The sequence below is a fragment of the Lissotriton vulgaris genome, chromosome 2_1 (genome assembly GCF_964263255.1).
Source record: "Lissotriton vulgaris chromosome 2_1, aLisVul1.2, whole genome shotgun sequence".
In the NCBI taxonomy this organism is placed as follows: domain Eukaryota; kingdom Metazoa; phylum Chordata; class Amphibia; order Caudata; family Salamandridae; genus Lissotriton; species Lissotriton vulgaris.
The window spans coordinates 883412440-883434941 of NC_141687.1; the positions used below are offsets into that span (position 1 = coordinate 883412440).

At 42.2% G+C, this 22502-nt stretch overlaps 1 protein-coding gene across 2 annotated transcripts in view; it reads right to left on the reverse strand.

Annotated features, from left to right (window-relative positions):
- NCMAP (non-compact myelin associated protein) overlaps positions 1-22502 on the reverse strand; it is a 222077-nt gene that overhangs the window by 22484 nt on the left and 177091 nt on the right. For both annotated transcript variants that reach the window (XR_015308434.1, XM_086956401.1), the window contains exon 2: positions 10844-10940. Coding sequence is in view for 1 of the 2 variants with exons in the window: in XM_086956401.1 (XP_086812527.1) it covers positions 10844-10928 (85 nt within the window). In the remaining variant the exon portion in view is untranslated. The remainder of the gene's footprint in view (positions 1-10843; positions 10941-22502) is intronic.

Below are 22502 nucleotides of genomic sequence, written 5' to 3' on the forward strand. Positions count from 1 at the left end.
GCCAGCACAGCAGTGGCCTTCAGCAAGGAGTGGGCCGAGCCTTTCAGACAGTCCATCCGCTGTAGCGCAGCCCGTTCACAGTGGCTGCAATGGCTGCTCACCACAACCCACATCAAGAGGTGCAAACACTTCTGTTTTATAGCCCTGGACGGTAACTCTATGCCATAACCTGAACAGAAAAAACATACAAGCGGGTGCCAAGCTATGCACAGATACCAAAGGTTTGCCAGTCTGAAGCAACTCTACATGCTCCCCCCACCCCCTGAAGGAGTGTGCCAATATAAAGTGCCCTGAAAGCAAACAGTTAATGTTCGGCATGGGGTGCCAAACTACCAGGACAGAGAAAACATCCAAGCGGGTGCTAAACCATGCAAAGATACTAAAGGTTTAGCATCCTTAAGCAACTCCACATGTCCCACTCCTGCAGGAGCATGTCAATTTCAAGAGCGCTTAAAGCAAACAGCACAGGATCTGCAGGGGTGCTTCAATGCTAAGGCACATGTCTGATCCATAATCATCAAAGATGGCAGCAGGAGATAAAACACGGAAGCGCACAACACTTCAAGGCTGAAAACCAGCATTTCTCAAAGAGACCACAGAATCCGCATTTCATATAGGCAAGGTATTGTCAATACTGTATTTGAAACAACATGGAAATGCATGTCTCCATACTACTGGGTTAGACAACCAATGGAGATTCCCGAGGATCCTCTGCAGTTCTAGAGCCATGCCCTCAGAGGGCTGCTTGTGATAGGAAAGATCAAAAGATCTCACCTCAGAGTTTTCAGAAGTGCAAATCACCACAAACGAAGAAGTTGATTCTAAGCTAACCACTGAAAATATATGCACCTGAACTGAACTGGGCTTAAATGTATAGCTTCTCATCATCATTAAAAAATACTTTATTCGGCCGTAACAGACCATAAAAGTCACAGTAAAGATAAAATATCATGATACAAGTTGTTACAAAGGAAATAGCATAACATCTTTCAGTCACGAGGACATTCTTATACACAAGCACACACTAGTGCACAGATGCATGCTATGCATTAACTGCCCATGTCTACTGTTATATTAAGAAACAGGGCTACAAAAATAAATCCAGAACCTAAGGTGTAAAAATCACAAAAACGTTTAAAAAGGGGGGATGCCAAACCTCTCTCAATTATCTCTCTGATGTAAAAATGATCCTGTATAAATTACAAACAGTGCCAAAACACATAGTTTACAAATTACTCATCATAATAACAGGAAATTGGGAACAATATATCTAGTCTTTATCTGCTGGCTCTCTCTTAAAAACTCATAAAAGTGCACTTCATGCTAAAGTGTATTTTTTAAAGGAATTTCACAACGAGATCATATCCTAATCAAGCTAACACTTTGTTTTCTCTCCTTTAAGACGTGGAAGAGTCAGAGAATCTTTGGCGTTTGCAGGTCACAACGCGTACTTTTCCTTCATTTCAACACTTGTGTAATGATATTCAAGACAGAACATATTAAGGGGGACTCGAGAGGCTGTAGGAAAAGCAACCTGTTGGTTCACAAAAAATCTTCCCGCGAGTATTGGGCGGATAAACCGTTTTCTGTCGGCAGTATACAAGGTGCAACATAACATGAAATGCTTGGTTGACTGATGTGACCGCCCATCACATGGGCAACATGGTAATGAAAGAAACCAGGTACCTGTGTCTGCAAAGGTCAGTAAATGATGTATAGTGTTTAACCTCAGTAAGGTACAATCTATCCTCCAGTGGCCTTGCCCAGGTTAAATAAAAAATACTCCATACCTTGAACGATTGAGATTGACACATGAGCTTGAACTTTTACTGAGTCTTTTGTAAACCTGGCCTCCTCTTTCTTTACAGAATACTTTTCAATGAACAGGCCCATAGAATATGAATTTATCTTTCTCGGCTGATCAAAAAGGTCACTCATTCCCAGATTGCAAAGAATATTTTTAACATATTTTATCTCTCGAATTACTTAGAATAAGACAGTCCTCCGCTATTTTTCGTTTAAAACCCAGCTCTGGAGTTAACCAAATCTTGATCCAAAGCATGACAAGGGCCAAACTTACCTTATCTTACAAATAGACTATCCCTAGTTCAATATGAGTTAAAAAACTTGGGGTGAATATTTCACCCTTAGCATCCTGTTTAAAAATGTGATCCCCACCACCTGAAAAGCCCTTAACACCTGCACCATATGTGCACGTATTGAGAATTTTACTTTTATAGAGCATAAACATTTCTTTTAAGGGCTTTTGTCCTAACTTCTTAGCACACCCAAAGAATGCTTCACATGAGGCCTCCATCATCTGAGACCTTTGGGCAATTACTCTATCCCAGAGCAATATTTTAATTGAAAAGGATGCTTAAGTAACTGCAATTCTTTGTCTTTAGAATTGAAATCGCCCCAATAAAAAACAAGCACTGGCGTTGCCAATAGGTCTCGCAGTAGGAAAGTTGGAGCTATTGGTTTTGTAAATGACAAAGCCCTTTATGTTTTTAAAATGAAAAAAAAATAAAAGGCATTGTTATTTGCAATTGTAATGGTTCCAACTTTCCTACTGTGAGACCTATTGGCAACGTGAGTGGCGTTGCGTGTGTGAGTGGCGTTGCGTGTGTGAGTGGCATTGCGTGTGTGAGTGGCGTTGCGTGTGTGAGTGGCGTTGCGTGTGTGAGTGGCGTTGCGTGTGTGAGTGGCGTTGCCTGTGTGAGTGGCGTTGCCTGTGTGAGTGGCGTTGCGTGTGTGAGTGGCGTTGCGTGTGTGAGTGGCGTTGCGTGTGTGAGTGGCGTTGCGTGTGTGAGTGGCGTTGCGTGTGTGAGTGGCGTTGCGTGTGTGAGTGGCGTTGCGTGTGTGAGTGGCGTTGCGTGTGTGAGTGGCGTAGCGTGTGTGAGTGGCGTAGCGTGTGTGAGTGGCGTTGCGTGTGTGAGTGGCGTTGCGTGTGTGAGTGGGGTTGTGTGAGTGGGGTTGCGTGGGTGAGTGGGGTTGCGTGGATGAGTGGTGTTGCGTGGATGAGTGGGGTTGCGTGGATGAGTGGGGTTGCGTGGATGAGTGGGGTTGCGTGGATGAGTGGGGTTGCGTGGATGAGTGGGGTTGCGTGGATGAGTGGGGTTGCGTGGATGAGTGGGGTTGCTTGGGTGAGTGGCGTTGCGTGGGTGAGTGTGGTGTTGCATGGGTGATAGTGGGCTTGCGTGGGTGATTTCCCTTTTAATGAATATTTTTTTTTTTAATCATGGTGAGCTGGCCACAGACATGTAGCCCCTAAGCACCGACCATACCCTTGTATATAACCCCCAGCAATTAAGGTTGTTGCAGGGTTAGAAAGAACTCATGCAGCATGAACACAGGCAGGGCAAAACAGTGGTTTCACAGCAGAATCGGCAGTCTGAAAACCGTAGCAAGGCACAGGGTTTGGGGGATGGGCAAGCAATGAAGAGACAGGAAACAAATTAAATGGGGGAGGGGGGCAGGAACGATTGGAAAGCTCGCAGAGGAGGAGAGATAAAAGCTTCAAATGCAGTAATAGAGTGATAGATAGCAAATACAACTTTGCTCAGGGTACTTTATCAATAAAATAAATCTTCATCTAAAAAAGTTTGATTGCAAAGCGTCCTGTCCAGCTTAATGAGTGCGTGTTGCAAGCTGGTCAATGATGCCACAGAAAGGCTTAAAAGTTTCCCCTCTTCTAGGTAAGGACATGGATGGCTGCGCACTCTATGCAGGGGGAAGGGTGGGTTGAGGGAAACGTTGCATTCGTGCTCGGAGGGTGGGGGAGGGCTCAACACCAATCCGGAAGGTGAGAGCGCGCACTTTGAAGCTCCGTGGGCTCCTGTGGTGACCTCAAACAAAACAAGGAGGGAAAAAAATGGTGTGCCTGCAGAAATGTTGTGTGGTGTTAAAAAAATTGTAAACAACTTAAATCTCCGTTTTTAAAGTGAATTTATTAAATTAACGTGAATACCTACAAAGTGGCCTTTATTTTGGCGCTGTTGAGATGGCTGTGGTGGTCGTGGGTAGGCTGTGAGTAGTAGTGTTGGAGGGTGAGGGTAGAACTTGGGCTTCGGTGGTGGGGAGACGCTGGGGGCAGGAGAAGACGAGAGCGGGGTTAGTGGAAAGTGGGAGCGGTGGTTTTGGGGCAGGGGTTGGAGAAGTTTATTATTCTAGTTTGCTTTGTCGCAAATCGTGTGTCTCATGCCAACGATAACTCAAGCGTGGGCTTCATTTTAAAGCAGTATTAGTTCACCCCGATGCATTTTGAGCCTAGGCTGGCTCTTCTTCAGGGCGTCATAAGTCTGAAGAAACAAAGGAACGTGTGTCAGTAAACTTTGGCAGGAGACCGAGGCTGGTGTATCACACGAGGGTTAAACGGAGGAATGTGCTGCATGCATATGGGCGTGTTAAAGAAGGGAATGCGAGTGCCTGCATACTGGGGTCAGCGGGAAAATGAAAGAGCAGTAAACTTGAGGAAATACAGCGCAATGGTGATGGGAATAGATGAGAATTGGGAGTAAGGCGTCATGCTGGGTGTTATCATGAAATATGTGAATGTTATGTACAAAATGAGTGAGCGAGGGGTGGTGCTAGCGATGTGCAGGAGTTAGCTTGCAGGAAAAACAAAACTTACTGCGGAGTGAGCTAGGTGTCGAAAACAGTAAAGGGACGTGGCTTACCGAAAAACACGGGTCTGCTGCTTAAGTTAGAAGATTCTCCGGACCGCCAAGGGTGACGCCCGGTGAAGTGGTGAATGTGGGCGGCAGAGTTATGTACATAGATATAGAAACGGGACCAAAAGACGTTCGGATGTGATTCGGGCTGACGTGATCAAAAGGGAAAGCGAACGGTCTGCCAAGAGTGGAAGGGTTGAGGAGAGCGAAAGTGAGCAAAGCAGAAGCCATGTGACGGAGCTGGGTTGTGTTGTTGGGACAGGCTCGGCAGTGCGGCAAGGCTGTGATTGCGTTGTGGGAGGGGGGAGGTGCTGGTGTGGGAGGAGTGCTGCTAGGGAAAGGCTGTGATTGCGTGGAGAGAGAGGGGAGGTGCTGGTGTGGGAGGGGGGAGGTGCTGGTGTGGGAGAGGGCAAGGCTGTGTTTGCGGGGAGAGAGAGGGGAGGTGCTGGTGTGGGAGGGGGGAGTTGCTGGTGTGGGAGGAGTGCTGCTAAGGGAGGAGAAGCCTGATGCCGGATGGGGGCGGGAGAGGCTGGGCTTGCATGCGATGCGCGTGCATGTACACGGGAACTGCATGAAAACCGCGGGGCTGAAAGCCCTTTGGTTTCACAATGTTTTCGCCACTTAAAATTCTCGCTCCGCTCGATGCGCTTGCGCACATCGATAGGTCGCGAGACCTAAAATAGGCGTGTGTTTTTGTGCCGTAGGTCATAACATAAGATTTTGCAGGATTCACCTTCAGCTTCAACCCTTGCATAAAATTATTAAACCCATCTAAAAGCAATTGTAACCCCTTTGCTGTGAGAGCTTTTAAAACTGCGTCTTCCATGTACAAAGCAGGGGGGACTAGGCGGGAACCCCATTTTCGGAAAGGGTGTGCAACAGGATAAAAAAAAAGAGTCCAATGCGTTAATGTAAGCTAAAAAAAAAGGAAGGAGAGCAATATACAGCCTTGCCTAACGCCTCAGGTAAATTGAATGGGAGAGGTAAGGTCTCCACTTTGAGATTAACGTACCCTCATATGGGTATCAGGGTGAAGAGATTATAAAAGATACAATAAGGGGGGTTGGTCAATCCCCGCCTTCTTTAAGCTATCCCAGAGTATGACTCTGTCTACTAAGTCAAAGGCACAGAAGAGGTCCATAAACACCATCTATAAGCCCCCTCTCCTGGCCTTGACATATTTTCCTGAGATTAGAGTCAAATTAAGGGATTGCTCGGTTGCACACAGTCCCGGACGGAATGCATAATGTGTTTCTTTAAAAAAGGATTCTTCTTCCTCCCACACTTCCAATTTTGCTAAAATAACCTTTCCAAACATTTTAACTGAAGCGTCGAGTAACTAGATGGGGTGGTAGTTAGAAGGGGAGCATCTATCTCCATTCTTGTATATAGGAACTGGTATTGATACCCTCCATGACTCTATAGACCCCTCCTTAACTAAAGCTCTAAAGACATTAGTTACCAAAGGGGCCCAGAACTCAAAACTGGCCTTAAAGAGATCCTCTTGGACCCCATCAGGACCCGTTGATTTTCCTATTGAGAATCCACAGTAGCCTTATGGAAGTCCCCATCCATGATGGAATTACCAAATTCTAGAAGGCCTAAGGGTAACACAGGTGGATCTACCAACAGTGGGGCATTGGTATTACTACATATTGAGTTAAAAAGGTTTTAGAAATCATTGCCCCAATCCTCTTCCAAAATACGGCAATCTATATCGGCAGATGTTTTATTGGGAAAGAAAGGTCTATTTATAATTTCTCAAAACACCTATAGCTTCTCATTTATGGGTGCCTTAACAGATACGGTACTTCTCAAATTACACCTGCATGGTTTTCTAGCGGTATTGTACTAGTTCAAACACTCATTCCAAAAAAGGAGACTATCACATGGACAGATATGCCAGATACCATTACCAAAAACTGAGCGGTCATATTGATAAAGTACCAGCTACTTCATGACTGTGATACTGACAGCGACGACCACAAATCATAGTGTCACGATCTAATATCCACCAGCTTGGAAAATTGATGAGAAATTGCACTGAGTTCACAACTGATAAAGCACCCATGAGAAACTAACTAAATTCCTAATATGGACACTATTTGGAGCATGTGTTTTAAATCACCCTTTAGATAATCCCCAATGACACTGTAAAAATGAACTCCTGGAATTTAATTGGAAATCATGTGCAAGTTACAGTTGACACATTTATGGATTAGATGTTCACACGCAGTCATTATGCAATATTTTCAAAAGAGTTTTTATAACACCGATAAACCTCTTGCAACGGTAATAGTGGGTATCTCGGACCTTGATGTACCAAGTCTCATAGAGGAGTTGGTTATTTGACTTCATCTAGCTTATGGCCAGAGCCACAGACAAGTGCACTAAAGGAGAGAGAAGGCTAATAAATTGCAAGGTAAGAAATAGACTGTTCTTTTGAAATAGGCTGGAGAAATATTTTGTCATTTTATGACTGAGTTATGGACAGTATAATTCTTTTGAACTAATTCTTGAATATCTCTCCGGTCAGGTTATATTTATTTTTAAAAATATGTTTTTATTAGTTTTTTTACTTATACAACAAAAGATTTTGCAGTAGAGTACTAAATACGAAGAAGTTTATATTAGTGTTTCACACACTGGAGTACAGTGTATAGACTAGATATTCAATAGCAATGCATACTCGTATGGCTGAGGATGATCCCACTCCAATTAATTATAACTATTCCAGAACACTTTGTTTGCCACATAAGCCAATATAGTTATTAAAAATTGCCCATCCGCTAGTAGCATTGTTTTAAGCTTCCCAGATACAGGAGTCAACCACTTCTAGATGCTTTTATTTGATTGGTAATCAAGAAGTATGGGGCGAGAGCCTGTCTTTGGGGGGAGGGGAGGGAGGTTTAGGAGAGTGTCCCTATGAGAATCATGGCACAAAGCATGATAGGGGTATTCAGCCGGCTACCTATCAAGGTATGATGGATTTCCTGTGGACCCACCTCAGTACTTCAGCTTGTATGGTGGCCCCCTCAACCATAGCCCAGTTCTCCATCTCATGTTTCCACCTATATGGGGTGGTAGACTGCCAATGCTGCGCTCTGTCCCTACTGGTAATGACCTAGGCCAAATTTTTTGCCCACTTTTTTGCTCCTCTGACGTGTGTGAATGCCCAGAATGTAAATCTCTAGAGTTTGCAGGCCACCTATGTTCAATTTGTGCTCCATATTTCCCACCACCTTGTTCCAGAATCACACCACTATCGGTCAACTCCATACCATGTGGATAAAATTTGCGTCTAACGGGCGCAGCGGCGACAGCGCATGGTGTCCGATTGCATTATAATGTTTAACCGATATGGAGGGAGCTAGGTACAGTAAAAGAAGTTGAATTATGTGTTTTTACAGAGCGTGTTTCATGTCACCCTCCGGACTCTCTCTATGGCCTGCTCAGATGGCTTTCCTCGGGAAAATCTGCCCAGATCAATTTCCCCATCAAGTCTCTAGTGCAGGTAAGTTGTATGTTACCATGGACAAGGTAGTTGCCAAAAAGAAGTAGCAGTAATGATCTTAAGAGTCTATGCCACCTAAGACAGGAGTTAAAATTGATGCTCCAATGGACTACCCTATAGTTGGATTGTAGCTCTAGAATCCATACTGCAATCAAGATCAGCAACTTTTAGTATAGTCTAGTCATAGATGTAATATAAATTCATTGTTAGATTCCAATTGACTTAGAATGAATACAGAAGTCCATGAGACATCAAATTTTGATTTAATGATTTACGAACCTAATGGTGCTTTAATAATCGCCAAGTCTGATTACAGTACTTGGCAAGAAGTGAAAATTATTGACCAGCCAGCACATGTTTCTCCCCATGTGGCGCGCAGGCCTGGGGCTGTTTCAATGCAGTTTATACATTTTCATAGAACCCAGAAATACAAACATGAGAAAAAATAATATAATGTATAGAAAAAAACGCATGAACATTAATTACAGTTTACATAGTAGGGAGATATTCAAGATTCAGTGCATCCACAGGGTAATATGAATTGCGCTATTACTGAATTTTTCGTAATACAAGACAAACATATAGACAAACAAATACAGAGACAGACACAAATAATAATATGAGCAAACTATCACATCAGAATGTGGTGATTCGTGAACTTATTAATTCATTCTAATTCAACTAGAATATTAATATTGGATTTATGGAACAACCATGGACCAGGTAGCTGGATACATCAACAAGGCAAGTCTGCATCCTATGCAGAAAGTCAGCAGTCTGCAACAGGTCATGGGTTGTTGGCTCCACCGTACCCACCATCCAAAGATGGCTCATCGACCTCAGTAGTGTAAGGGTCCGGTTATATTGATGGATTATTTAATACTAACTTGGATCAAAAATGTATTAGTTACTATTTTATTGTCAACATATTAAACATAAGTATGACATGGCGATTTCCCTATAATATTGAAAAATGTATTTAAAAGGAAAATAAAAAAAATGCTTTTAGCTTATGAATGTGCCATCACTGTCATCCACATCCCTTTCCTCTATTCTCCGATGCAGTCAACGATCTGTTGTGAGAGCTCCAGTTGATGGTGTGTACTGGCATTTTCATAGTGCCTCCTGAGAACCCCGCAAGTCTCATTGATAGATTGCAAACTCTACGAATCTCATTTGTGGGACAGGTGGCAGAAACTATTATGTCATTTCTCTATCAGTCAAGCCTTTTTTTTTTAAAGAAAAGTCTAAAGCAAGATCCAGAGCTTTATTTGGTTAGGCAAAAAATAAGATTGTGTTACCTTTGTATACCTACACAACACGAATGTTCAAGGTCAATAGCATTTACTACACTCCTGCGATAGTTACACATCAGACTCGGAATACAATACCAAATATAGACCATTATTTTGATAATAGCTAATATGGGCAATCGAATCTCGCAATAACCCTTTTGAATATTTACAAATGTCAAATGCATTTAGCTGCCTACTATTGAACAACATATCCCTGACCACTGACATAATAGATAAATGATTTGCTCAAATAAAGCAGCTCAAAGGGTATAGGTGAATGGTGCAGATATTCTATCAGTAAATTGTCCCCATCCTTAGACAGAATTTCTGAAAAATAAAAAAAGGCACTAGGATCAATGTCATGTGTAAAATGTGGTCTGGGGTATGAAACATTTGTGTTTCCTACATTAGAGAAGCAAATTAGCATTGGATGCAACCCTACACTAGCTGTATGCCTTACTTTAGACCCTCTCTACTACATAAGTTCAATATTTCTGTCTTTAATAAATGCCCTAATTTATTCAATGAAAACATGGCTAATTATCCCCATATAGTATGGGTCTGTTAGTATTCGTAAGTATATTGGTAGGAAATATCTTCATATATTATTAGATGTCTGGGAAGAACTCTAGCACCAGAGCATATGATAAGCCTTTTGGTCTACACTGGGCATGATTGAGGCCTGAATGTATTCTGATGCAAATTAATATTTATATATCAATGTTGTGTGCTTCCTCTATTATTACTTACCACGGGGAATTGGTAAACCCTTTTCAGCTTTTGGAATAATGGAGTAAAATGAGCAGGATGGGCAATTAGGAGTAGTTATATAGCGGTGAAATTATTTAACAAGATATGGTGTAGATGGACTGTTTTTCTAATGGAGTCTAAGTGAAATACATTGCATTAGCATCTTAGGAGCCCGGCACTGTGGAGCGCTAAACCACTGCTGCAAAGTCTTGATTACACCTCATTTTTCACCGCTCGCCTCCCCAAGCTACACTCCCTGTCTGTTTACCACACCCTTGCAGGTTATTTTTCCTTTTTTCCGTTTGGCTATCCTTCTCTCCCTCCATGCCTTTCTGTCTCTTGCATGGAGTTAGAGTTGGATGATGAAAAGTAAATCCCCTTCTCCTAAACTAAGGGCCTTTGTCCACCACACTGCTCCAGTAAGTGTAACGCAGCTTGGAGTCTTCATAGTACATTGGACCCACAGTTACCCAGGTGTGCACTCTAAATAATCTGCATTCTGGTGCATTTTATATCTTAGGGATCATCATCTTAACTTTTCAGAAACAAATATCCCTTGAACTAGATATTCAAGCAGCACCAGGTTTACGCAGATCCTTGAGTTTACTTACTTTGATACAGAATTTGTTCTCTGGAGAGTGTTGTCACAGGCCCCGTTGTGAAGGTTGCATTCACTGACTGAGTCGAAGCTGCCATGTTGATGGTGATCTATAACAAAGAAAGAAGAAATAGGATGAAACTTTTGTAGCAATTGAAGTTAACATACACCTACTTCTACTCTGTGTTTTTTTTATAGAATCAGTATTAAACATTCCTCAAAACAAACAGCATCATTACAAAGCCATGATGACCAGCACCACCCCTGATCTTGCAAATAAGCTCCCCATCCTTGGTGGTTCTTTCCAATCCCTCAGCCAGTGCACCACCACACTGCAGACAAAGATGCGTAAAAAAGAAAAAACAAGACAGCAGACCTTTTCCATCTAGGACACCATTTTATTCATTAACACTGCCCCAATTTAATAAAGAGTTGGAGACACACCACTTTATCACACTGCATTAACCATACACAACGCAGCTACCTCTCATATCTCTTGTCTGTAGGCTTGTCTTTGGCCCTGTACAAGTATCTACTGCCTTTTTGGCTAGGCGTGCACAGTACAAATAATGCACCCATACATACATATTCACAAAAAGCGGACGCAGACCTGCTTCCTGAAATTAACGATCGAGATCCTGAAGGGACTTTCACTACATTGTAGTCCTACATTTTTGTAGCCTACAACCAGACTTCTTTTGTGACATAGAATGCCAGCTACTTTAGGCACAGTAGAAGACGGTTCTATTAGGTTTACTACACAAATCAGACTGTTTTTTTAAATTGCTTTGTAATGCGCTTCATAGCATGAATGAAAGACTGGAATTTATATAGTACAAACTAATCCCCAGAGAGGGTGCCCTGGTAACACCCACACATCAAAGCTATTTCACTAATATTGCCTATAGATGTTAGAAAAATCTGATTTTCATCATTAGGATGGTTTTTAAAAGCTTTAAAAAAATTGACACTTTAAATGTGATATATAACTGAAATATTGGTCCGTTATGGATTCTATACATATACTCATAGGCAAACCCTTCTGTGGACAATATCTGCCATCAGTCTCTGGTGCACTTACAGCTCGCTAAGTCAAAGTTTGGCCGTGCGACAATTGTCATCATAGCTGGAGCTATATTTCTCAGGCAGAGCAAATTCCAAAATAGCAAGCAAATTCTTGTAAAATTTTTCCTCATTTAGTTGAGCACACTCATGCCGAGCTAAAGGCAAGAGGGGAAACTGAACTGCAGGCATGCCTGTGGAATGCAACATTTACTGTAGCATGTTGCGGAGACATGTTGAGAAACACGTACACCGCTCACTTGAAAATACCTACAAATGCTTCAAACTGCTTTCTCTAAAAAAATCCAATAACATTCGATACGACTTAGCTTCATTGTTTTATGGTGAAAAACAATGGCAGATGTTTTAAGTACTTAATACTTATTTATGGATTTTCTATAGCAAAGGTACCTTGAGTGCCTGGATAACCAACTAAACAACTAAACATAGCGATAGAGATGCCACTGTCATGATTCTAAAACACCTTCAATTTATTTTGAAAACCATGGAAAAACATGTGACCCTTTAACAAATTCACCAGAATATTTGAACTTCAATAACTGAAAGCTCTTTAGATCAACACTGTGTCTCGATTTCAAAGGAAGAGAATCATTTTTGACAAGGGTCAAAAAAGACCTATTGAGTGGATCTTAAAGTTTTTGCCTCAATGACTAATAATGTATTCGGAAATATGGATTATCTTGTTATTCTAACATATACAGGTTTGTCGGTATAATTCGCTACCTGAAAAAAATGCTACTTCCTCCTGACTGATAACATGACCAATTGAAATATACGTGCAAGGATATTCTTTCCATCCTCTAGCTCTCCTCCAGCTGATCAGAAACGAAATATCCACGACCCGATTATATTCTTCTGAAGTGCTGCCAATAAACTCTACAGTATTGTAGTGACAAAGTGAAATGATATGATATTTATGTAGAGCAGGCTATAATCTAATGTATTCCTTGTCAGATAACAAAAGTGCTTCAACTAATGTGATTGCCCTCTTTTGGATTATGTTGGAAGCATGAATGGGTACAGAACATTGATTTATAAAATGAGCTTTTAATTCTTTGGCAATTGCTTGAAATTACATTGTAATAAACTTTATAGAAAGTAATCTGTCAAGTGCTACAAAAGCACCGGTTGCTTCGAGATGAGCACATGGCAATCCTAGAGTCCTTGTGCTTTCCAGAGCCACTGCTCGGCTTGAAACAACAGGCTGCCGTCCTTTCACACCAGTGCAGGGACCGACCATGTGAACTTTGAAATGGATGCCTCAGCCCAAGATGGCGACCTCACTTAGCCTTTCTCATTTGGGCTTAGTGGGATCAACACAGTGTATCTGCATCGGGTGCAGCAACCTTGAAGGCAACTACAAATACCACCCCGCCCCCCACGCCCCACAAATATAAAATTCTTTATAACTGAAACATTTCTATTAGAGATACGTATCTTAGTTTCCTTCCAAGCGATCACTAGACAGGAATTTTACTGAAATCCCCCTGGTGCTCTACTTAATTACAGTAGTGTCAAAATAGTTGTTTTTCATTTTATTTGGATTAGCTTGATCATTATTTAATATCATTTCATTAGCACTGCCACTAGCGGCTTACTTTGTGTACATCTATGCAATGACCCTCCTGCAATTCAGAATGAAAGTAAACACTTTTTTGCTTCAGAGAACACTGCTTCCCTACATCACAAGAACCCTTGACCCCTGAACTATCTGCCTCTTTGTAAAAAAAAATCAAGAATTTATAGTAAAGAAACATACATTTAAATGTAACTATGTAAACTTTTAATTTTTGAAGTTGCTGATGTGTGACAAACAGTCCCAACTAATAGTAAACCTAAAATAAGCAGCAGCCTGAAACTTTTTTTTTCCAGTGCGCGCCGAAAACCGATATACGACTCCATCCAGCATTGCTACAGGGAGTGCTGTGCTCCTACTGTGCAGACATCAGTAGGGTTCCAATCCTTTCAAAGGAAAGGCACCATTACTTCTCACTAGATGATGAGACACTGTCTGTGTCTTTTTCACTTTCAGATTAAAATTCTGGTGGTATGCAATGCTCAAATCCTTTCAATTTGCAATGCCAGACTAGAAAATACCACCTCAGTTAAAATCCTCTACTTCATCAAAATTAAAACTCAAAGCTCTCCGGTCCGTAGGAGATGACCAGACAGCCCTGGGTAGAAGCCATTTGAGTCTCAGGTGCCATGGGTGCTAGTAATGTAGCACCCAGTGGTGGGGAATAGCATGATCTTGTTTTGCCTACTATGTTTTCAGCACCCTAAAATCCCACCTCTGCCTGCTTTGGGTTTATTTTGGCATCTCCCAACGTTGCTTTCTGATTTCTCACATCCCAACGATTCCTCCCACTCTACCAGGGCACCTGTCCCTCACTTTTTGCCCCCTCTTTACACAAAGCATATTTCACCCACTAGTAGTTTCTCAAAATAGTTGCCACCCAGGTCTCCCACTCTTGCAATGGAACTTTGAATGGAATACTATGGGAGACCAAACAGAAATCCTGAAAACTCAGTACACTCACTGTAGAGACCTATGCACAACATGAAGGTCCCAGGTTCAAAGTTCGGGAGGGGAGTTTCAATCTGCGAATAATAAAAGGAGTGCAGTTGAGTTGGGTGATATTACGTTGTTATAGACACCTCTGCTGAAGCTAGCACACTCAAACTCAATGAGATTTCTCTGATGCTGTGCCTCCCTGTCGAACACATTCTGAAGTGAATTTTTTATAAATCTTTCTATTGAGTTTTGAAAAGAACATACATGACAAGCAGTGTATCATAAACATGAGCCCCCAAGGGGTATTGAAGCAATAGGACAATTATGTAATTAACCCCTTTACTGCTAAGGCAATATTTTTGGGCTCATTTAGTTTCCATTGAAATCAATGAAAAGTCCATGACGAGTTACCCTTGTCATTAGCAGCCAAGAGGTTAACGCAAGATCCAGGCAAAGTGCACATTCACAGGCATTAACGGCCACATGCATCAACCTATTTAGGAAGTGCAAACGGTGCGAATCGGTAAATTCGGCTGTTTGCGATTCCTAAATAGGTTTTTGGGATGCATCAAGCATTTTTGGCAAAATCCCTATTTTTAGCGAATTCCAAAAATGCGATTGCTTTTAAGGAATCGCAAATTTGCGATTCCTTAAAAGCAATGCATGATTACTTTTAAAATTGCGAATTCGCAATTAGGTGGTGCAAATTACCACGAGGGTGAACCTCGTGGTAATTTGCGAAAATGTATTAAAATGCACAAAATTGCATTTTAAAACACTGTCATGTTACAGACACACATGTCCTTAGGACATGTGTGTGTGAAACATGCACTTCAAAATACGGTTCGGTTCAAAAACTTTATTAGATTCAGAAAAGAATCATAAAAGTAAAACATTTTACAAAACATGATTTAGAAATATTTTAAAAGAAAGCAATTTTAAAATTACACATTGTACTGGTAAGAAAACATTAATTAATATGTTCACAGGTAGCTTTACATGGCAAAACATACAGAAAATAAGGCCCGTACCGTTCACTTTAAAACGACAGGTGTTATTTCATAGAATATTCATACTAGAATGGCCATCAGAAGGAGCAAAAAGGATAAGAATCACAATACAACTTTCTACATGAACAAAAGGTCTAAGGCCAAATTAACCATACCGTTTCCTAATCAGGAGAGACACTCGTATGAAATTTAACATAGCACAACACACTCCAGAAGATGACAATGATAACAAGTAGTCATAACCTTCTTTATAGTTACAAGGTTGCTTCCCCTTCAAAATAGGCTTAATAAACCTAGTTCTCGGATCCTTATATAAGGAACAAAAGAGGACAACATGCATAGTACTTTGACTAACTTTGTTATTACAAGGACAAGGGGGCAGCCTCTCACACCAACCCCCTTGTTTAGGAAAGGCAAAAAGAAAATGCAGGATGTTTAGCCTAAACATTGTGAGATAAAATCGCCATTGCACATGAGATGTGAAGGTTAAATAAAACTGGTGCTGTAAGTTAACCATAGATCAAGATGGCCTAACCAGGGAATGAGCATGTGAAGATTTCCAATAACTTGTTTTGATGACGGTTTTAATGTCTCCCTGGATTTTTTCAGGGTTATCGTAGATGTCACCCAAACCTATTTTATGAAGCATTTCATTAACATATGATAACCAAGGGATCTGCTTCCCATTCTCCAGGTTTAAGCAGTCCTGGAGGATGTCTCTAGAGAGCTGAAGATCCTCAGATAACCATATTTTGCCCCATAATCATAAGGGTGAAAGACGAATGGTATCACTCACATAGCTCAAACCTATTTCTTCATGGGAAAATTTGTTTGATGAACCTGGTGGAATTGCTAGTACACGCTTTATAAATTTGTTCTCCATGACTTGTATCGAGGCAGGGCTTTCAATCCCCCAAACTCCTGCCCCATAGGTGGCCACAGACAAACATTTTGATCTATACAGGGTTTTTAAATGTGTGACAGGTGTTTGACCTAGCTTGCCACAGAAGCGAAACAGACCTTCTATAGTGCGACTAGCGCTCTGAACCCGAACCTTCATTAATGGGGCCCAACTCAATTTATTATTAAAAAGGTTTCTCAGATAGTTAAATTCGGCCGTTTGCGATTCCTAAATAGGTTTTTGGGATGCATCAAGCATTTTTGGCAAAATCCCTATTTTTAGCGAATTCCAAAAATGTGATTGCTTTTAAGGAATTGCAAATTTGCGATTCCTTAAAAGCAATGCATGATTACTTTTAAAATTGCGAATTCGCAATTAGGTGGTGCAAATTACCACGAGGGTGAACCTCGTGGTAATTTGCGAAAATGTATTAAAATGCTCAAAATTGCATTTTAAAACACTGTCATGTTACAGACACACATGTCCTTAGGACATGTGTGTGTGAAACATGCACTTCAAAATACATTTCAGGGGTGTAGGGGGGGTCCTTTGGACCCCCCTGCACCCATGGAATGCATTAACATTTTGCGAATCGCTAATTGAAATTCGCAAAATGTCAATGCCTTCCCATTGATTCCTATGGGCCTTTTGGCCCATAGGAATCAATGGGAATTGCGAAATCGCAAATTAGAATTCACATAATATTTGCGTTTCGGTAAAAATTGCGATTTTTACCGAATCACAAATATTATGCGATTTAAATCATGCATCCCATTTTGCGATTCCCTAAAAATCGCAAATAAGGAATCGCAAAACCGTACTCTGATGCATGTGGCTGTATATCTTATTGGTGGCCTACCATTCAGGGCTTCCCATCCCCCCACCCCCTTCTGGGCTTCAGAATTCCCCAGGGTGTCTTCCACCATTCCCTGATATGATCTCCACGGAGACCAAATCTTTTACCATTTTCGGGGGCATCCCTGGCCTTGTTAAATGGTTCTTTCAGCTGACACGTCTGTAGTGGGTTTGATCACTCAATGGCAACAAGTAGTTAAAGATCCATTGCTTGGTGGGGAGTCGATTAACTACCTCTCACCACCTGATTTAGTCGACAAGTTTGTATTGGTTGTCTCCTGTGAACATAAAGAGGTCTCCACCATGGCTATCTCTGTAGGTATCCATTCTCAACAAGGAAAAATATTTTTAGAATCATCACAATAAAGGGACTTTAATTTGTTTTCTGACACATCGTCATGGACATCAATTCACCAAAATGCCAGAATAGCAGAAGTGACATCGCGGACACCCTTTGACAAGTTCTAAGGGCTTGTAGTGGAAAATACATAAGAAGCAGAGGTCTCGGAGCTCAAATACTATTGTGTTCCTTTAAACCGGGAAATCAGGGATAGTAAATGCAGACAAGTCTGTGGCAACAGCTACCCCTACCTACTTCTAATTGTATTTGATTTTTCAGTTCCCACTTTTCATGGTATGCGTTCTAATGGTCATTGGTGAAAGCGGACATATTCCCACATCCCAACATCATGCTTGGAAAGGTATGGTAGACTTTGCATACAATGTTAAGGCTAGGTCAGGTCTAGACTTTAATTTGGAGGACATAAGTGGCATCATAGAGCACAACCTAGAATTTTTCGGAAACAATTTTGATACAACATTGCACGACTACCCTTTGTCAATTAATGCTTCTAATCATACAAGATAGAATTATCTTATATATTTCTTTTTTTAAAGCATAGTTTGCATTTTGGCCTCTTTCTTTCACATTGTAATCAACTGTTTTTTTCTTCTATTTTGTAATTATTGTACAATCACTTTTCTTTTGCCCATCTCATTATAGGAGTTTGACTTGCGTAATTGTATTTTCTACTCAATAAAATTTGAGATATTTGTCTCAGATATGTGATAAGACGCATAAAAAAAGGAGAATGGAAAAGGAGGATGAATGTTAATGTCAATGGCAATCGTTCTGCTAATTTACAGAAATAACTAATAGAGGGGCATATTAGCAAGAGCCTCGTTAAAATTATCGCTGTTTTAGCGGCAGGAAACTGCAGCTAAAACAGCGATAATTTGCCTGCTAATATGCGTTATAGAATTCCAATAGAAGCTCAGGTTAGATGTGCAGGACATCTAACCTGGGCTTCTATTGGAATTCTATAACGCATATTAGCAAGCCCATTATCATCGTTTTAGCTGGAGTTTCCTGCCGTTAAAACAGCAATAATTTTAACGAGGTTCTTGCTAATATGCCCCTTAGTTTTCATAGAGGTACAAAAGGGGGTGGTGGTGATGGACCGAGCATCTGAACCAATCAAACACTCACACCCAGTCAACAGATCTGGGTTTAATCCATCACCGTTCTTTAGCCCACTCTGCCACCCCAGTTCAGCCATGGCCATATGCAAATCAGTCTGAGCCTGTGCCTCATGGGAACAGTCCAGCCCGAACTGCCAAGCCATGCCTTCCCTGGACCGGAAACAAGCTTCCTAGGACCGGTTTCTGGCATTACAGCCGTCTTCAGCCAGGCTTGCTTGAATCCAGTGGCAAAGTGTGCAAGGGACCCACGTCTGAGCATATCCTGCCAACTTATGGCAAACAAAGCGGTACAAAAGGGGGTGGTGATGGACGGAGCATCTGAACCAATCAAAATCTCACACCCAGTCAACAGATCTGGGTTTAATCCATCACCCTTCTTTAGCTCACTCTGTCACCCCAGTTCAGACATGGCCATATGCAAATCAGTCTGACCCTGTGCCTCATGGGAACAGACCAGCCCCAACTGCCAAGCCATGCCTTCCCTGGACCGGAAACAAGCTTCCTAGGACCGATTTCTGGCATTACAGCCGTCTTCAGCCAGGCTTGCTTGAATCCAGTGGCAAAGTGAGCAAGGGACTCCCGTCTGAGCATACCCTGCCAACTTATGGCGAACAAAGCGGTACAAAAGGGGGTGGTGATGGACGGAGCCTCTGAACCAATCAAACACTCACACCCAGTCAACAGATCTGGGTTTAATCCATCACCGTTCTTTAGCCAACTCTGCCACCCCAGTTCAGACATGGCCATATGCAAATCAGTCTGACCCTGTTCCTCATGGGAACAGTCCAGCCCGAACTGCCAAGCCATGCCTTCCCTGGACCGGAAACAAGCTTCCTAGGACCGGTTTCTGGCATTACAGCCGTCTTCAGCCAGACTTGCTTGAATCCAGTGGCAAAGTGAGCAAGGGACTCACGTCTGAGCATACCCTCCCAACTTATGGCAAACAAAGCGGTACAAAAGGGGGTGGTGATGGACGGAGCATCTGAACCAATCAAACACTCACACCCAGTCAACAGATCTGGGTTTAATCCATCACCGTTCTTTAGCCCACTCTGCCACCCCAGTTCAGAAATGGCCATATGCATATAGTTTTCATAAGCAGTAAAAGTGATGACAACTTGAGAGACACTAAAGACACTAACATTTCATACACAGGAACCGACATATCGTGAAACTGCAAATCAATTTACATGAAGTGAAAATAAAAATATGTAAACATTGTGTGGAAAGACTAATTAGTGGTGAAAAATTGAATTGAGAATGTGTAACCAAACAATCAGCTTAAAAATCTAGAACAAAGGGATTTTTTGTTTTTATTATGAACGAAGTGGCCAGGCCTACAGGAAAATAATTCCATACTTTAAAAGTTAAAGGGTAAACCTCATCCATTTCTGTAGCAAACAAGAGGGGTGCCCGTGTCAGAGAGTGGAGAGAGGGTGAATGGAGCCCACGAGAAGGAGCGAGAATGGAAGAGAAAAGTCTAAGAAGAAATAAAAGCTCCAAATTAAAAAATAACTTTCAAAAATGACCCTACCGAATATCATAACCTCACAAAAACTTATTTTGGAGAAAAGGTTCAATTGGCTATTATAGGTGCTTGTATTTTGGGAGCCAAGTGCCTGGCTGTAGGTTGAGGGGTGTTTCAAAATGTTTTCCGGGAGCTCCTTCTGTTTCGCAGTATGGCTATACCTTTGTGGACTCTTTTCCCTAAGTTTATGTCGTCGAACTGTGACAAGATAGGTGAATGAGGAAAAGCGACTGGAGGGAAAGTATGGCAGAGAATATGGGGTGCGTGAGAAGAGGAAGGTGCTGTTGCAGAGACCGCCAGAACGTAATGATGTAGTGATCTGTTCGTGAGGTGGAAAGTAGCAGCAAGAAGCGTACTTATCTCAAGACGTGCCTCTTTGACTGGACCTCCATGCCCAGCCAGATCAGCAGCCCCCCCACCCCAACACCCCCAGCACCTTGAGACCCTCATGGGTGAGTATCCGCGCTTTACAAAACCCCTGATTGATCGATTGATTGACTTATGACCAAGGCAAATTTGGAATATGTTTGTGTGAACATTGTACGGTCTGCAAAGAGCAAAAGCATAGCTTGCTTTTCATGGTACAACCCTTACCCTAATCAAGCTGTTAGTGTACCTACCAAAAGTTGCATGTTTGCAGATATGGGTGCCAGAAAATGCTGTGTTTAGACATTAGTAATTGCCTTTCATCTGATGAGCAGGTAAAATAGTATTCTAAGGTGGTGTAGGAAGCTGGCTCTGTATATACTATACCAAAATTAAGTATAGTGTGCACAGTGTCCAGTGGATCCTCCAAAGGCTTACAGAGGTTACAGTAGATAATACCTTGCTCTCTATTTGTAGTCGTGTGGGCGAGCAGTAAGGCTTTATCAGAGGGTTGTGTTAAGCATTTATTGTACGCACTCAGGCAGGAAATGATTTAACGCACTCTGACCAATTTGTTTTGTATAAAAATAATATGTCGTTGTATTTTATTTCTAGAACCAAGTAGGACCTGGTACAAATAAGTGTAATAATACTTTGCAAAAATCATGCAGTTGAATACAGTTGAATGCAATTGGTTTGGTTACAAGTAGGTCAAATGTTCAGAAACAGTTAAAGTTAGTGTACAGTTACTTTATAATTACTTTGTGAGCATTTGGTATTTTACTTTTCAGATTACTTTTTTACTCAGTGTGATATACACTGGGACATTTCCTAGATAAAGGTAAGTAATGCTATTTGTTTTTGAAACACGCTTGTTTGAGTTTTCATTTAATTTCCAACTCCACACTTAAAACTTTTTTCACAGAAAAGCAGTAAATGCAATCCTATGGGAGGAAATTAAGTTATGAGTTTAATGGTAAGGAACTGGTTTTGGGAGTTGGAGTCAGAACAAGGGTTTCCCCAGGATCGAGGATGCACTTAAAGAGCACCCTCAGTGGCACTAGGGTGGCCGGGTGCAGAGTGCTAATGCCCAATGTTAGCCAACAGGGGATAAGGGGCCTCAGGTGGTTGGCTGCTCACGGACACGCCATGTGGGAGAAAAGGTCCTATGGTTGAGCTCAGGGCAAAGGGGGGTTCAATTTAGCACACAAGGTGCACCCACAGTGATACTTGGGCGGCCGGGTGCAGGGTGCTCTTTTGGCATTGGGTGCCCTGTTGGTTTCAGTGGGGATTTTCCGGTTACAACAAACACTGCAGGCTCGGGCCCAAAGACTTTCTGGAGGCGACCACTGATTGGAGAGGTAATTTGTGATGCTGGGGGTTGCCATGACACCGTCGGTTGGGCCACTAAAGGCCGTGGGGTGTCTTTTGGCAACTGGTTTTCTTACCAGTTCCTGCAGGCGTCAGCTGGAGGGTTGAGGTAGGTCAGGGGTCACTGGATCGCAGGTCAGGAGCACTGGGGAGACTGCCTCTTGGAGTTGGGCCACTCGAACTAGGGCCATTTGGCGTCGGGTGCGAAGTGGTGCAGACTTGTGGATCCAGCTGGAACCAGAGTCTGTTGGTGAGCAAATCCGGTGCTAATGGGAGACAGTCTTAGTAGGGAAGGCAGGGCAGATCCACCAGGTTCAGGGGGGCTGCTGGATATGCCGGGATTTTTCTGGAGCAGGTCGAGTTCGGGACAGGCCAGTAGGACTGGGGTCAAGTCAATTGGTGTCCTCCTCTTCGTCCCCTTCATCAGGGCTCTTTGGTCTGTCTTCTTCTTCTTGCTTGTCTGCGGAGGTAAGGTTCAGGGTTGCCCCTTAATACTCAATTAAGCAGCGTTTCAGGTATGTACAGGTTGGGACCAATGGGGCCCTTCCTTGGGGTGGGTAT